Source organism: Oryza brachyantha, chromosome 5 (genome assembly GCF_000231095.2).
Source record: "Oryza brachyantha chromosome 5, ObraRS2, whole genome shotgun sequence".
In the NCBI taxonomy this organism is placed as follows: domain Eukaryota; kingdom Viridiplantae; phylum Streptophyta; class Magnoliopsida; order Poales; family Poaceae; genus Oryza; species Oryza brachyantha.
The window spans coordinates 19,927,167-19,943,466 of NC_023167.2; the positions used below are offsets into that span (position 1 = coordinate 19,927,167).

Genomic DNA, 16,300 nt, shown 5'->3' on the forward strand with positions numbered 1-16,300 from the left:
CAGCTAATTAACATGTTGAGGTTTTGAGTTTACACATGCATATGCATGATATGCATTGAAGAACTCTTGAAAGAAAAAAATGGTGCGATAGTCGACCATGGCACACGTGACACATTGAAGAAGAAGAAGAGCAAATTAAAGAGAGAAAATTACTTGTATATAGGTATGAGAATGAGAGCAGCCGCCAGCTAGCGGCACTCAGAATTTAATTGAACTTGTTTTATTGTTTGTAGAGAGGAACACGTTCGTAATTCGATCGGGTTCACACAGAACGACGACACGATCGCGCGGTCCGCCGGCTGCAGCGGAAGAAAAGAAAAGAGGGATACAGAGAGAGAAGCAAGCGCGTCGTACGTCTCCGCACTAACATTACTGCTAAGGCCGTGTTCAGTGGTAAGGGGTAAGTACTATGCTATAAAAAATATAGTAATATTAGATTAATTAATTATTAATTATTAGAAAAATATAAAATAGATTAATATGATTTTTTAAAATAACTTTTCTATAGATTTTTTTAAAAAAAACGTCGTTTAGTAGTTCGAGAAGCGTGCACGCGTAAAATAAGAGGATAAGTTTAACTTACCTGAGTGGGACGAACGCGGTCTAAGAACCGTACTAATCTCTCCATTCATAGTGTACAAGGATTTATTCAGTTTTTCATAAGAGTAACTACTAAGTTAAAAATAATATATATATAATATAAGTTATTTTTAGTGATGTAAATGTAAAGTAAATTTTGCGGATAAAATAAAATAAGATAAAGCACTCTAGAATCAGAATCAAAACTTCAAATTTAACACTAAAAAATTAACTTTTAACTATTTAAGTAAACAACGTAAGTGAAATTGTTCACTCCTAGTAATTTAAAAAAATTACGCTAAAACTTTATATATAAACGTAAAGACTGAAAAATATACATGATAAAATATCCTAAAATTGGCTCGTAATTAGGTTTTTTTAAAAATAAAAATAGATTATAAGCATAAGGAAGGATGAGATAAACACGTTAACTATTGCTAAATATTAGTAATATAAATGATTATATATATCGAGGAACATGGTTGGGTGTGGACGGACGTGGGTGTCTACTGGAGGCATCGATCTATAAATGGCGAGGCGGAAGGAGTCCGCCCGACCGGACCGGCCTTGCTGCATTTGTTTCTCCATCTTCTCCCACGCACACACGCCGCCGCCGCCGCCACCCGACCCGACCCGACCCTTGGGTGTGTGGGTCGATCGGAAGAAGATCCAAGGGGCCGGCCTCCTCCATGACCCCGGCGGCGACTCCGGAGGTGGTGGAGCCCAGTACTTGTAGCGGGGGAGGGGAGCGCCGCTCGCGCTTCCGCCGGATCTGCGTCTACTGCGGCTCCGCCAAGGGGAAGAACCCCAGCTACCAGCACGCCGCCCTCGACCTCGCCAACCAGCTCGTATATTATCTATATCTATACACTCCTTCCTCCTCCTCCTTCTTCTTCTTCTTGTTTTTTTTTTTCATTTTCGATACTACGAGTTCTCTTATTAATTCATTTAGGTTCTACTAATTTATTTCTCCCCACCTATGGAATGGATTCGATTATTTGCGAGCTCCCTTTGCTTTTGAATGTGCCGCATGTATAACTACTAGCTGCCTTTTGAACTCGCAACTAGCTTGATGGATCGTCATCGTATATATTTGGTTTGAGTTCTCTTCTCTACTTACTAGTAGTAGATTAATCTGCCATGTCCTGCACGTATCAATCCATGGACCATGGGCGCGGTTGCGTGCGTGATCATATATACACAGAGAGAGAGAGAGAGAAGGGGGGGAGGAGATCGATATATGCTAAGATGATGAGCAGGTGCATGCATCCATCTTCTTTCGTTGCTGCTGCATCGTCAGGAGGCCGAAAGGCGGTGCAAGGCCTTGCCACTCCTCATTATCCATGGCCATCCCATCATGACCGACCCACCCTAGCTATGACCTCACTTTCTTGCCCAAATGGCCAAATGCACAACCATTTCGTCGTCTTCTTTCTTTGCCTCTCCTCCTCTCGCCTCCCCTCGCCGGAAGCAATTAATCGCGATAATACTACTGCTGTGCTACTATAGTGGATAAATCTTTCCTCCTTAATCTGTGCAGGTGGAGAGGGGCATAGACCTGGTCTACGGGGGTGGCTCCATCGGCCTCATGGGCCTCGTCTCCCATGCAGTTCATGCTGGAGGTCGCCATGTCATTGGGTTTGTATCGCTTTCCTCCCATCCATTTTCATCCGCCTATACCTTCCCTAGCTTGTGCTGGGGCTTGGTGTTTTTATGGTCATCTTGCTGCCTGCCCCTCCTCTCTCCCTGCACCAACATGGCAGCCTTATGTTGGTGCAGTGCAGGCTGCTCTCTCCATTGCCCGTTGGAGGAAGGGGGGGCATGCATGCCGATCGCGTTCGGTTTCACTGAAATGGAAGCGCCTTTTCGGTCTTCTTTCCGAAAGGCTAGTTGTTTCCATGCTCACAATGGGTGTGTTAGCCTATCTCAGCAGCAAGCTGGGGAGCACGTACAGCTACTGATTCCCTTTAAATTATTGCGCAGCTAGTACGTGGTTATCTGCAGTACTCCCGTTCTTGAAAGCCCTACTTCTGTCTACCTGTTTCTAGGCTCACCAGTTTTCTCTACATGGGAAAAGATCAACACCATGCTTCTACTAGTACTACTGTGCTTTAGCCTGTCTTTAATGTAGCCTTTTGCTCCCTCCTCTTCTTTTTTGCAGGATCATTCCAAAGTCACTGATGCCCAGAGAGGTGAGTCAAAGGCTGCAACTTGCATTTTGTTGCTATTGCATGAGTACAATTTTCCTGATAATGCTATTGCTAACATGTAATCTCGAAGATTGATTTAGGGAGCGTTTGAATGCTCATGTTGGAAATTAACCCCTCAAAACGGAGCAATCATTAGCACATGATTAATTAAGTAATATTATATTAAAAACTTGAAAATAGACTAAATGATTTTATTAAAGCAATTCCCTGTAGATATTTTTTTTAAAAAGCACATCCTTAACAGTTAGGAAGACAAGTGAGTATAAGTTGGGAAATGTGAGAAACGATCACATCCTTATGAAATTAAAAAATATATATATTGAATGATGTATTTATGTGTGATGGCATATGAGATGTTAGTATCCTTTAGTTATGTCATTATCATGTCCTTGTAGAAGTTCTAAAATGCTGTAGCTCCCACTTTGTTAATAAGTCTACATCCATAATTTCTTATTTAGCATTTTCCATTTGTATCTTGAGAAGAATTGTAACCATCTGTAGTTATTGTCTTGAATAGACCGCCTTTGTTCGTGTTTTAATGCAAGTGGATTGTGTTAAAATGTTTAAAAGCGCCATTCCTAAAATGATGATTGCTAATGTTTGATTTGAATTTTACATGTTAATGTAGTTCTTTATGTAGCTGTGACATATTATTGGATTATTGATATCCCAGTACACACCTGTAGGTAACTGGAGAGCCTGTAGGGGAAGTTAGAGCTGTTTCTGGTATGCACGAGAGGAAGGCTGAAATGGCTCGGTTTGCTGATGCTTTTATTGCTCTACCGGGTATTATGGCCTATTCATCTATGGCGTAAGAAATCAAAGCTTTCTCAGTTTTATGATGTTGTTATTGATCACATTAAGCTGAAATGGTAGGTGGCTATGGAACCTTGGAGGAGTTGCTTGAGGTTATTACTTGGGCACAACTTGGAATCCATAAGAAGCCGGTAAAAACTCACCCACAGTTGCTATGATTCTTCTCACACGAAATTACCTTGTTGTAAACTAATCATGCATATACTATCATGCATGTGATTATCTTCTTGTTTTTGTTAACCTACTTTGCATTAGTAGTTATGAAGTGCTGATTTGTTTATCATTATGTCGTTAGGGCCGTTGTGATCTGCAGCTATCATGTTCCCTTGTTCACATGTGACCTAAAAATTTCGTTCTCATAGCTATAAATCGTGAAAGGGATAATTTAATCAGGGTGTTGTTACCTGCATCACTACATCAATAGCATGTGATCTGCATTTTCTATCTTCTATACTTTGGCGATAAATAGATATGCTTCACACTTTTTGAATATTCCCTAACAGCTAATGGAATGGCGATTGGAGGGTCTTACACTGCATGATGTGTCGTTTGAACAAGAAACTGTCATTGGTGTCTATATTAATGAATTGCTTAGCAAATATAAGATGCTGAAGTTAAAGACTTAAGAGGGATAAGAGCAGTCAATTCAACATTTTTTCTTCATACATGCTTATCTGCCTCTATTATTTGAGTCTTATGGACCCACCAGATTGTTTTTATTTGGTAGGGGATATCATAGACGATTCTGCAGGTGTGAGTGGATCATATATTCAATAATCAACATTGTTGAACCAGGCGCTGTTGCATTCTTTTCTTTTTGCCAGTACTAGTGATCTTGGTACCTTCCACGTAATTGCTTTAAAATGTTACCAGGTTGGGCTTTTGAATGTTGACGGATTCTACAACCCTCTTCTATCATTTATCGACTTGGCTGTCAACGAAGGCTTTATCACCGAGGAGGCTAGGCGCATCGTCATATCTGCTCCGGCAGCCAAGGAGCTAGTTATGAAATTGGAGGTTAAATCCCAGATCAGAACTTAATCTCTAGTTTCTTGATCAGTATGATTAGAGTGTCAGATAGGTGCTAACGTTTTCAACATAGGTCCTTTGGTAACCCACCGAATAGAAGATGCTCCATATATTCCATCCTGGCATGGAGTTGATTTCTGATCCTATGTCATTGCAGGACTACATCCCCGAATACAGCATTGGCTTGGTTTGGGAGGACCAGAACCAGAAGCAAAATAACTTGGTCCCTGAGCTGGACTCCGGGATCACATCATCCTGATTGGTCTTCCAGCCTGCATATGTTAGGGTCCTAACCAGTCAGGTTGTCGAAGTGGCAAATATTTATTGTACTAACCAAAGGGTAATGGGGGTGTGTTGAGATCTCATGTACTGGTGCTATTGACGGATTGCATTGGACTTTGGTAGCATAACATGGTTAGGAAGAAATGCATATAGTAGTACATAATTTATCCAATCCAAGCTGAGCATGACCGTGTTGGATTGCCCTTGTGTTGCGCATGCGTGATTCTAGCTCTTAGTACTAGCTGTTACTATCCTACATTATTCTATTATCATCAAATTGTGTCATGTGCAAGTGCAACGGTTTGAACGGTCTCAGCTACAAACATGATTGATTTCGCATGTAGATGTAGGGGTACATCATAAGTTCATAACATCAGGATCAACATTTGGCTAGCAAGGTTTTTTTTCCAGCTCAGATATTATCTTGCTTGCTGCCTCTTGTGAGTTGGCAGTCTGAAGATGGCAAAGTGATACAAGTTGGGGGTGGTAATAAGTCTAAACTTTTTATCTACAAAATTTAAGGGTTGAATCTAAAATGAATTGGGGTAAATCTTATAGATTTTTTAGCTTATGAAAGGACCCGGCGACCTTAACCATTTCCATCTCTAGCTACGACATAGTAGCTTACTACTTTTGTTTCATATTATAAAACTTTTTAGTATTGTTTAAATTTATCCATTGATGAATATATATATATATATATATATATATATATATATATATATATATATATATATATATATATATATATAGATAGATTTATTAATATCCATATAAATCTAGTCAAGACCGAAAAGTCTTACGTCGTGAAACGGATGGAGTATGCCATAGAGGCATCGACTGTAGTAGCTGGAATGCTTAATTACAGATTAAACTATTGAACTGTACAGTGCGTACTCCAGTGACAACAGAATTTCTCTAGAACTATTGAACTGTACAGTGCGTAATTTGTCTAGAACTATTGAACTGTACAGTGCGTACTCCAGTGACAACTAAAATGGATGGGTATACAACCTCATCAGTACGTTTGTAATAAGCATAAGTGAAATTGTTTATTAACACTTAAAAACTAAACTATGGATGGACATTATATACATATGTTGTTAGCTAGTAATCTAAAAACAAAGACTAAAGATAAAAGATAATAAAAAACCCTAAAAGTCAGATTCAACTTTAACTTTTAAATTTAAATTTAAATTTATAAATGTAAAAGCACAAGCGAAAAGATGCCCAAACTCCTTATGTAATGAATTGGTCATGTACCCTTGCATTTACCACGCTTGTTGGGAGACGACTTGCCTCAAAATTAACATTACCATGAAGAAATGAAAATTCAAAACCATTAATTGCTAGTTTAATTATCACTTTTCCAACTCATATGTTTTATCTTTTTCTGTCACTTTCCGTTCTTGTTGTTGTTGTTTAGTACGAGTTGAGTGTTTGTAGCGCATCATCGTCATGATCATGAGCAGCAGCCTGTGTTGTGTTGTGTTGTATTGCTCCGTCATCAGAGTCGATATAGATAGATCAAAAGTAGCCGGCAGCATGCTAAAACATGTGACACTGCACATTTGGCATCTGCTCTGTGGACCCCAACGGGCAGTGGGTGGAAGTTCATGTATCCTTGTGTAAATAGGACCGATCGATGGTTTTGATTCTGTTGTAAAAAGAAAATAAACAAATAATGCTTAGTAGTAATTCTGATTGATATGCTTTTATTACATCGATCCAACCAGCTTTCGTGCATTTTTCTAATACTATTCCCCTTAAATCTTAGTTCCCGACACTTTTATTCTCTTATTACAATTCCATATCTTTTGAAGCTTGTCATGATAGTCGAACGTACTGCACCTTAATTTTGTGAGTACGTGGTAAGACGAAGGAGCACAGCACACTTAGCACATACACATTGCTAGCTGCATATGTATGTATGTGTGTATGTCGTGATGATCGAAAACGCCGCGACGAGCGAGCTCAACCACCACCACCACCACGCACGCACACGTACTAGTATACAGGGCAGGGCAGGGCGCGCATCGACGGCCGGGATGATCATAAAGCCAGCCAGCCCAAAGAAGAAAAGCTAGCTAGCTTATAATTAAGTTAGCTATATATGCTGCCAATAAAACGTTCGACGACGACGACGGAGAAACGCACGCAAGCAAGCAAGCATGTTGATGTACTGGGCCGGGGGTGGGGGTGGGGCGCACAACAACACGAGGAGCAAACAGCAGCAAGTGCTGTCCATGCATGTTTCGATCGATATATCTATCTATCTCCCCCCTCTAGCTACCTACCTACCTAATTCCCTCCCTCCCATTATATATAATTGCTAGCTGCAACATCGATCTCAATTAATTAATCCGCTGCTTAATTAATTGTGAGCTTAATTAGCTAGGCAGGCAGTAGATCGATCGAGATGGGTATTGGGAGGTCGGTGCCTGCACAGCGCAGGGGGGGTTCGGAGGGTAGTAGGAGGATGCTGGGATGCTGGGGACTCCTCACCACCTCCTCCTCCCCCTCCCCCTCGCCATCGCCACCCCGCTCCCAATCCCAACTCGAAACCACCGTCTACGGCGGCCGCATCTACCACGACAGTAAGTACTCCATCCATCCATATATACCCCTACCTACCCACTAATTCCTACGTATGATCCTAGTATTTAATTATACGCTTTTGCTATGGAACGTATGATCCTAATATTTAATTATACGCTTTTGCTATTGATTAAACATTTGATTTTTTTTATTATGTGTGCGCAATGCATGAAGGCCGTAGGAGAAGGATATGTATGTGATTTTTAACTTACATGCATGCATCCAGATTATCATCAAACAATAGTGATTAGATTTGATTGATAGAATTAAAATTTTTAAATATTTGATCACTAGACGTACACTTAATTATATGCATTCATCTCTCAACTACGTAATTTATTTATTTTTTTACTCAATCATATAACTACGTGTACTACTACCTCATGTGTGCCCTTTGGTCCGCAACCGCTAGCTAATTTATTCATTCTATTGGTTCTCGTGCATCATTAAGTTTCCATGCCAGTTGCAGATCTACCAAATAATATCAGATTGTCTGAACAAATTATATAGAAATCCAACCCCTTTTATTAATCTTTACAAAAAAAATTTAGTATCTCATAGTACCTAGGTATCAAAAGGTACCAAAATTTTACACTAAAATTTTAGTATCTTATGGTATCTTCTCATGGACTGTAACCTCCAGGGATGGAAAAAATACATATGTTTTTATGTAAAATTTAGTATATTCTAGTATCAAAGATATTAAGAAATACCAAATTTTACACAGAAAACGGCAATACCTCGTAATATCTTTTTAAGAATGGTAAAATTGCTCGTAAATATACGTTTACTCGTGCAGAACCTTTTCGACCAGAAGAAGCATTCTCTGGGAGCATTTCACCCACATTGGTAGCTTCGGAGTTTACACTGATGCAGTTTACTTATCATGATCTGATGCATGCCACCGAAAACTTTCGACGTGAGAATTTTCTTGGTGTGGGAGGCTTTGGCCGTGTCCATAAAGGATGGATTAATGCGAATGGGACTCCTGCAAAACCTGGCAATGGATTACCTGTTGCTGTTAAGACACTCAGTTGTGATGGGCTACAGGGCCATGATGAGTGGGTGGTATGTTTTAATTTACTTTTCAAACTTACTTGTATGCCATTATTATATGGATCAATGCAAGCTAACTACAAATATGTTTATTATGTATATGTTGGTATAATTTTACCTACATCAATATGCAGATCGAATATAACAAATTAAATCAGATGGTTTTATCTTATTTCTTCTCTCAGGCTGAAATCCATTATCTCAGAAACCTACGACATCCACATCTGGTGAAATTGTTCGGTTTCTGTATGGAAGGCGATCAGAGGCAGCTGGTATATGAGTTTATGTCCCATGGAAGCTTAGAGCGCCATCTCTTTAGGAGTATGTATATATCCATCGTAATTAATGTTAGGCTAGGTCATGATTTGTTGAGTTCGTAATTAATTATGTCAGCTAGCTGTTTTCGACAGATAGGACGGCGCCACTTCCATGGTCTATCAGGGTGAAAATTTTACTGGGTGCAGCAAAGGGACTTGCTTTTCTCCATGAAGAAATTGAGTCGCCTGTTATCTTTCGGGATTTCAAGACATCCAATATTCTGCTTGATGAGGTATATATATATATGTGTGTGTGTGTGTGCCTTTTGAATATATATATATATATAATGCACTATGTGTGTATATATGCTTTGTGTTGTTCAGATCACTTTGTGTCGTTTTACCATGCATTACCGTTTGTTGATCATGCAGATATAATATATTGGTTCAATTATCTATCCTAACATGCAGGATTACAATGCAAAACTCTCTGACTTTGGGCTTGCTAGAGATGGCCCCGTTGGTGATAAGACCCATGTGTCCACCCGAGTCTTGGGAACATATGGATATACAGCTCCTGAGTATGTAATGACAGGTAAGCTGAGCTGACCACTCAATTTTTTTTAGTAGTCAGATAATAATTTTTAGGGGTTGTTGATAATTAAGCTATTACGGTTTATAATCAGATTAAGAGAGTACATATTTGTAGCTATATATGATCTAACAAACAAGAGAGATTCAGTTTGTATAGAAAGTACGTAGTCAGTGAGAGCAGTGAAAGTAATGATGCATGGGAAAGAAGAGCAGTGTGAACTGAACAAGTGGTTGGTTTTGTGATGGATGCATCCATGGTAGGTCACCTGACATGGATGAGCGACGTGTACAGCTTCGGGGTGGTGGTGCTGGAGGTGCTGACGGGGAGGAAGGCGACGGAGAGGATGAGGATGAGGGAGCAGAAGAACCTGGTGGATTGGGGTCGCGAGAACGGCAGGGACAGGGACAGGTTCCACCGGCTGATCGATCCCAGCCTTGGCTCCATCTTCTCCATCAGCGGAGCTCAGATGCTGGGGCGCCTGGCCTGCGCCTGCACCAACCGCGACCCCAAGACCAGGCCTCCCATGAGCACCGTCGTGCACACCCTCGACACCGTGCTCAGCCTGCAGGACATGGCCACCGACACTGCCCTGTACCGGACCATGCTGGCCGACCGTGCTGTCAATGCCTCATCCTCATAAATCAGCTCGCCAGGCTCGTGCTTTATTAATCTGTGGTTATGGATGTTTTGTGGTGTTGCTATCAAACTTAATGTTGGATGATTGTTTGTTTTCCTCCTCCTCCTCCTTCTTCTGTTAGTGTCGTTTTTAATTAGTGGTAACAGCAATAAAAAAAAGGATCCCCTTTTAATTGAGTGGGTTAATTTGGAGATGGTAGATTATGTGATTGAGAATTGCAACATATCACCATGGATGGAGATCATTTACATTTACATGTTGATGCTGAAATCTCACAATGGTATAAAGGCTTTACTGCATACATACATACATACATTTCACAAGCAAAGTACAAAATAAATAAAAATGTAGTTGCATACACATGTACAGATAGCACCAACAGAAGGAAGCGGAAATCAGATTAATTAACCACACCGGACCGGAGAGAGAGATAGCAGCAGCAGAAAGTAATACATACATATACACTCAGAATCTGAAATGAAAATGAGATGAGATGGCAATGGCAATGCTAACTAGATAGCAGCAGCAGCATGTCCCTGAAGAAGGCCGTCGCGGATCTGCGTGGCGATGTCGCGGACGGCGCCGGGGCCGTGGGGGATGAAGACGGAGGAGGCCTTGGAGGAGGCGCCGATCTCCTTCATGGTGTCGAAGTACTGGGTGATGAGCACCATGTCCATGACGTCCTTGGCCGTGGTGCCTGGCACGTTCACCGAGAACCCCAGCACGCTGTCCCTCAGGCCATCCACGATTGCCTGACGCTGCCTCGCGATGCCCAGCCCCGACAGGTACTTCGCCTCCGCTTCTCCTTCCGCTCTCTTTATCTGCACTATCTTCTCTGCCTCCGCCTTCTCGTTTGCAGCCACCCGCAGCCTTGCAGCTGCACAACACCATCACCCCACTATCTTATTACTACCCTTTCTTTTTCTCTCTGTCTCTCTGAATTCTCAACTATATGCATGCATCCTATCTATCTTGTATAATTTGTAGTTTTACACAGCAGCTAACTGACCTGCATTGATCTCATTCATCGCTCGCTTCACGTGCTCGTCTGGCTCGATGTCAACAATCAGTGTCTGCACGATCTCGAACCCGTAAGCGGACATAGCCTTCTCCAGCTCATCCTCCACAGCCTTTGCTATATCGTTCTTCTGCTCAAAAGCGTCGTCCAGGTTCAGCTTTGGAACGCTTGCCCTGATCACTGCCGACACCAATAGCACCACCAAATTAGTTGATCTGTACTAGTTTCTACTTCAGTATCCATATATATGCATCACCTACAGAATAAGTGATCTACTAGTTCCAATAGTTCATGGTTTCATACCATCAAAGACATAAGCCTGGATCTGGGATCTAGTGTTGCTCAGCTTGTAGAACGCGTCGTTTGCTTTGCCAGCCAAAGCTCTGTACTGGATAGATGCGACAACATTGACAAACACATTGTCCTGCAGACAGCAAAATGCTTAGTCTTCACATGTCAGCAACACCATAAAACTCATCAAATAAAAAAAATTTGATATGAATGCCAGTGTTAATCTCTGACCTTTCAAATACTTAATCACAGGTGAATATTGGTGATTAAATAAGGTAACATATTAAAGTTGCTGCATGCACTCCCTCCTTAACTTCTTTGTTTCTTCCTTTTGTTCGGATTGTCTACCTCTCTTTGTATTTTAACCCTTCTCTTTTAATATATATTAACCATACAGGTGGGGAAGCTCTCCCCCCGGTGATCGTTTCAAAAAAAAAAAAAGTTGCTGCATGCTGTGTAACAGTAATTTTTAAATTCCATAAAACTGGAACTTTCTGTGCATAACCTATCACCACTAGAACAATTAACTTTCGGATAGATCTCTCCTTTAGAAGTGATTCATGTCGCTTTATAGTCCAAAAAGAACTATGATAATCATCAACATAAATCTTAATGTTTGGCTTTGGAACTTCAGTTAGGACAAAATGATAACCATCCGTATATGTTCAAAGGAAAAGCAAATATAGGTACTAGGTAAGCATCCATGAATAAAGAGTCTTTTCCATCAATAAAAAGGAAAGTTAAGAGTTAGGATGAACCTTTGTCTTAGTTTCACAGCGCACATCCAGTTGCTGCAACCTGAGTGTGAGATGACCAGCTATACGCTTCCCAATGAACCAAGGTAAGCAGTGACATCCTGGCTCAAGCACACTATCAAACTTCCCGAACGTTTCTCTAATGGCCACTGTAGACTGATCAACTTGAACACAGCAGAACAAATTGCCCATAGCTCCAGTCCTTAGATCGCTTTTGGCAGTACCTGAATGTTTATATATCATGAAGCAGATTTAGTAATGAAAAAGCATCATAGGCACAAGTAAAATGCAAAACTGCCACTACTGCTTTGTTTAAAAATAAAATGACAGCGACTAAATGAGAAGACAGGCTTCCGTTAAATGAGGTTGCATCAGTTAATTCAGCCAATAATTCCAAGGTTGCATAATTCAGTCAATAAGCAATCATAGACTCAAGTTAAGCAGAGACAAACACCGCATCCCCCATGCTTCCAAGGTTGCATCATGGTCACAATGACTGAGAAAACCAAACAATTTTGAATTATACATGGATCATTCAGGTACAGCTGCAAATATAATTCTGTTCATTTTTTTCCATTTCACAGCCAGAATAAGGTAGTTTTCTGCATCCTAGTTCTTATTAATCCATTAGCCAGGGGAATACTTCTAGAAAATCCAGATGATTGTTGTAATAAAAGTGCTTGTAAACATTGCAAACACTGGTACTTAGGCACATCATTCAATCAACATGCCCCAATTCTATTCCCAGAGTAAAAAAAAACTTTACAGACATGTGCTTCGGAAAGTGCATGACAGTCAAATAGATTGATAAAATGAAATAAATGTACCAACAAGTGCAGGAATCTACATACAATACCAACTATTTACTCTAAATTTGAAGCACTTTATATGCTATATTTCATTATCTCATCGAAGAAAACATTTAGTTTTCAGCCTTCCAGAAAAATATATATTTGCAGCAAGTTCCCACTCGATTATTGGCCAGATTTTTCTTTATTTCAGAAACCGAAATCTTGTTCTAAAGCAAAAGAAGTTAAATCAATTGAAAACGCTAAGAGGTTCAGGCTTTATGTTTTACTATTGATGAATATATAAGAACTCCACTGTACAATAGAGGAAAACAGGACAGCTATGAAAGAAAAAACACTCACAGGATTAATCACATAATTCCATATAGAATGAAAATAAAACTTGAACTCATGCGAAAATGTTACAAGCACAGCAAACTATGGAAGATTTGCAACAGAACCTGCCCGACTAGAAACTTGAACTGGAAGGGGAAGAGAGAATAGCCAGCTGATATCAGGACATGCCTAAATGACACTGTGACAGGGTGGAGTTGTTTATGAGGCAGGGAAGGTAGCAAAACCTTGATGTATCCTGTTAAAATAGCCAACTTTATCTGCCCCTACGATTGACTGACACAAACAATAACCAATCAGCTGTGGGCTGTGAATCTGCATCACCCCAAATATCGACTGATTCCCATTTGACCACGGCGTATATATCTCACTGTCCGGATTGCCAACTGGATGAATGCTACTAATAAATTGACAGACGATTGCGTACGAAACGGTCAGATTAGACGTTGACAAGATAATGAAACTGCAATATTCTTGTTGCAGCCCATTTTTTTCAATCTTTTGGTGAGAAATTGCGTGTTGACTAGATGCAAGTCGTAGCTACATTCCTACCGCAAAAATGCTCGGCAATTTCGGCGACACGCATACGTGAAACGCATGTAACTATCACAGGAGAGGAAAAAATGGCGCTACATTCCATGTCATGTAGGGAGGATATATCCGGGGGCAATTACGAGTACATACCCTCTCCCTTCCAAAATGTAAATATTTTTAGGTACTAATTGTCTCATTAATTATTTCTAATTTAAACTTCTTCTAATTTTACCCTAGGTATCAACAAACACCCATCCATTCCTAGGTATCGTAGTCTCAAATCTGATCTATGCTAAACAAATTAGAAATGATTACGATTGGGACAAAAATACAAATGATTACGATTTGGAACAGAGGTAGAAGGTTTAATAGAAGTTAAAGATGGGCAAAGGAAGAAAAATGAAGTCTAGACCCATTACTGCTAATTCTTTATCCAAACCAACAAGACACTAACAGCAGCAGATTTTTCTATTATCTGTTCAGTTTTATATAAGTAGGAAGAAATTGCAGTTGATAGGGACAGAATGGCTATCTGAATGGGCAGTCCACCAGACTCTCCAGTCTGTAGTCGTCGCAGCAGACAAGGAGGAGGGAATCAGTGTGCGGAGGGAAGGATAAGGCCAAATCTGACTCAGGCTTTGGATATTTTGGTTTGCGTAAAGCGAAGGGCATGTGCGTGCCGAAAGAAAAGAGACCAGGGAAGAATTGAATCGATGTTCCATCGTTTGGTGAGGACTTAGCAGCACCGAATTGGAAGGGGGAAAATTTGCTGCCAAAATCGAAGAAGAAACACGAAGGCATAAACCAAACAAGGTGCGTCGGCGAGAGCAAGAGAGAGTCTAGCACAAAAAAGAAAGAAATTCGACAATGCGGAATTTGAGGGACAGCTCCAGTTGCAGGGATCGGATCTTGGGGCAACATTAAACATCAAGGATGAACAAAAGGCTGAAAAAGAAGGGATTTTTGGGTTACCTTGGGGGTCGGCGAGGAGGCGGAGCGCAGTGTGTGTGACAAAGGCGTGGTCTTTTGTTCGTCCGGTACTCGCCTGGTGGTATAAATAGGTAGTTGCCGCCTTGCCTGCCTCGGTGAAGACGAAGATTGAAGACGATAGATGGCACGGGATACTCACAAGAATCTCTCTCACTCGTATCTCCGCAGCAGATGCAATGGACGAGGTGTTCTACATCGGTGATGCCGCCCAAGATTGTGTTTTTACCCGTCGCGTAATTTCATCAAGAGTGACGTCGTCAGGAAGAGTAGTAAATAAACCGCCCGCCCGGCCCCCGGAAAAGCACCAAAGCAGCGGAAGACGGTGATGGATGCTTGTTTTGCTTTGCGTCGTCGTCGTTTCTCTTGCTTAGGCCTGGTTTCGTTTGCAAATTTTTTTTTAAAAACATCACATCAATTTTTTAGACATATATTTAAAATATTAAACATAGTCTAATTATAAAACGAATTTCAGATTCCGCCTATAAATCGCGAGACGAAACTTTTAAGTCTAATTAACCCATTATTAGCACAGGTTGGTACTGTAGCACTTATGGCTAATTACGTCTTAATTAACCTCAAAAGATTCATCTTACAATTTCTCTCATAACTGTGTAATTAGTTTTAATGTTTATGTATATTTAATGCTTCATTTATATGTCCAAAGATTTTATGTAATGTTTTTGGGAAAAGTTTTTAGAAACTAAACAGGGCCGACATATGTTTTAGTTACGAGTTTTACTCTCATCCATCATTTTGTATCTCGAGGTACTAAATCGTTTCTCATCATTGGATCTAGCGGATATACACGGTTGGATCTAATAATTAGAAATGGTTTAGTAACTCGAGGTAGTACCTTGAGGTATGATGAAAGTAAAACTCTTTAGTTACTGTACCTCTTTTCTGCTTTCCTTTCGGGAGTAAAAGTCTAAAGACGAAGTTGTTCTTGCGTCAGCTTTTGGGCCCTCGCCAACAAGCGAATTGTGGGCCGATTGCATCACGAACAAACTTTATCCGTACGTATGGAAAAGAACTTCACTTTGAGTCCTTCGGAGCATCCCAATAGCTCATCTAAATTTAGTTATCTATATATTTATTTAGATGATTATCTAAAACACTTTCATCCTGCATATCTCTTTGTACTCCAGTAGATAATCTATATATGGCATCCTCTATATCTATTTGGAGGATTGGAGAGAGAATATCTAAATATAGAGTTTCTCTCCTAATATGGATGACATCCAAAAATAGATGATTAGATAGATAATCTGTTGAAGCTCAATTTTTACTCTTCATTCTCTATTTATAGAATGAAGGATGGGATGGATGAGCCATTAGGAATGCTCTTACGTAGCCCAAACATCTCTATTAAGAAAGAAGGCCCAGCCCAAAGGACAAAGGTGGACGACTTAACCAAAATAGCGTGCGATGCAATGCAAGGGGGTGATTTTAGTCCATCGGTTAGGTTAACTTGGGAGTAGGATATGCTAACTGGAGTAGTAAGCTTATTAGGG

At 40.4% G+C, this 16,300-nt stretch overlaps 3 protein-coding genes across 4 annotated transcripts; 2 read left to right on the forward strand and 1 right to left on the reverse strand.

Moving 5' to 3' along the window:
- The first annotated feature begins 1,149 nt into the window (after nucleotides 1-1,149).
- Nucleotides 1,150-5,326, forward strand: LOC102704251 (probable cytokinin riboside 5'-monophosphate phosphoribohydrolase LOGL8). Its single transcript, XM_015837790.2, has 7 exons — nucleotides 1,150-1,427; nucleotides 2,120-2,217; nucleotides 2,741-2,771; nucleotides 3,476-3,575; nucleotides 3,666-3,736; nucleotides 4,479-4,622; nucleotides 4,792-5,326. The coding sequence occupies exons 1-7, from the start codon at nucleotides 1,269-1,271 to the stop codon at nucleotides 4,891-4,893; spliced, it is 705 nt and encodes a 234-aa protein (XP_015693276.1). The 5' UTR covers nucleotides 1,150-1,268; the 3' UTR covers nucleotides 4,894-5,326.
- Nucleotides 5,327-7,335: 2,009 nt separating this feature from the next.
- Nucleotides 7,336-10,315, forward strand: LOC102704527 (probable serine/threonine-protein kinase PIX7). Its single transcript, XM_015837236.2, has 6 exons — nucleotides 7,336-7,513; nucleotides 8,314-8,582; nucleotides 8,756-8,891; nucleotides 8,981-9,120; nucleotides 9,299-9,422; nucleotides 9,683-10,315. The coding sequence occupies exons 1-6, from the start codon at nucleotides 7,336-7,338 to the stop codon at nucleotides 10,060-10,062; spliced, it is 1,227 nt and encodes a 408-aa protein (XP_015692722.2). The 3' UTR covers nucleotides 10,063-10,315.
- Nucleotides 10,276-14,975, reverse strand: LOC102721929 (hypersensitive-induced response protein-like protein 1). Of its 2 annotated transcripts, none has more exons than XM_006654805.3 (5): nucleotides 14,772-14,975; nucleotides 12,127-12,347; nucleotides 11,381-11,501; nucleotides 11,069-11,257; nucleotides 10,276-10,936 (listed from the first exon to the last, which is right to left on the reverse strand). In XM_006654805.3, the coding sequence occupies exons 2-5, from the start codon at nucleotides 12,313-12,315 to the stop codon at nucleotides 10,572-10,574; spliced, it is 864 nt and encodes a 287-aa protein (XP_006654868.1). In that variant the 5' UTR covers nucleotides 12,316-12,347; nucleotides 14,772-14,975; the 3' UTR covers nucleotides 10,276-10,571. The 2 variants fall into 2 exon arrangements, with proteins under 2 accessions (XP_006654868.1, XP_006654866.1); XM_006654803.3 differs by lacking the exon at nucleotides 14,772-14,975 and adding an exon at nucleotides 13,373-13,711.
- Between the last annotated feature and the right edge of the window lie 1,325 nt (nucleotides 14,976-16,300).

What these genes read in the sequence shown, in the direction of transcription:
- LOC102704251 (XM_015837790.2), top strand. Translation starts at nt 1,269, where the DNA reads ATGACCCCGGCGGCGACTCCGGAGGTGGTGGAGCCCAGTACTTGTAGC. An exon ending in GGAGGTCGCCATGTCATTGG is followed by an intron (nt 2,218 to 2,740) that starts GTTTGTATCGCT and finishes TCTTTTTTGCAG; the next exon opens with GATCATTCCAAAGTCACTGA. An exon ending in TTGGAATCCATAAGAAGCCG is followed by an intron (nt 3,737 to 4,478) that starts GTAAAAACTCAC and finishes AAATGTTACCAG; the next exon opens with GTTGGGCTTTTGAATGTTGA.
- LOC102704527 (XM_015837236.2), top strand. Translation starts at nt 7,336, where the DNA reads ATGGGTATTGGGAGGTCGGTGCCTGCACAGCGCAGGGGGGGTTCGGAG. An exon ending in AGAGCGCCATCTCTTTAGGA is followed by an intron (nt 8,892 to 8,980) that starts GTATGTATATAT and finishes TGTTTTCGACAG; the next exon opens with ATAGGACGGCGCCACTTCCA. An exon ending in TCCTGAGTATGTAATGACAG is followed by an intron (nt 9,423 to 9,682) that starts GTAAGCTGAGCT and finishes CATCCATGGTAG; the next exon opens with GTCACCTGACATGGATGAGC.
- LOC102721929 (XM_006654805.3), bottom strand. Translation starts at nt 12,315, where the DNA reads ATGGGCAATTTGTTCTGCTGTGTTCAAGTTGATCAGTCTACAGTGGCC. An exon ending in CCAGGCTTATGTCTTTGATG is followed by an intron (nt 11,258 to 11,380) that starts GTATGAAACCAT and finishes TGGTGTCGGCAG; the next exon opens with TGATCAGGGCAAGCGTTCCA. An exon ending in GATGAATGAGATCAATGCAG is followed by an intron (nt 10,937 to 11,068) that starts GTCAGTTAGCTG and finishes GGTGTTGTGCAG; the next exon opens with CTGCAAGGCTGCGGGTGGCT.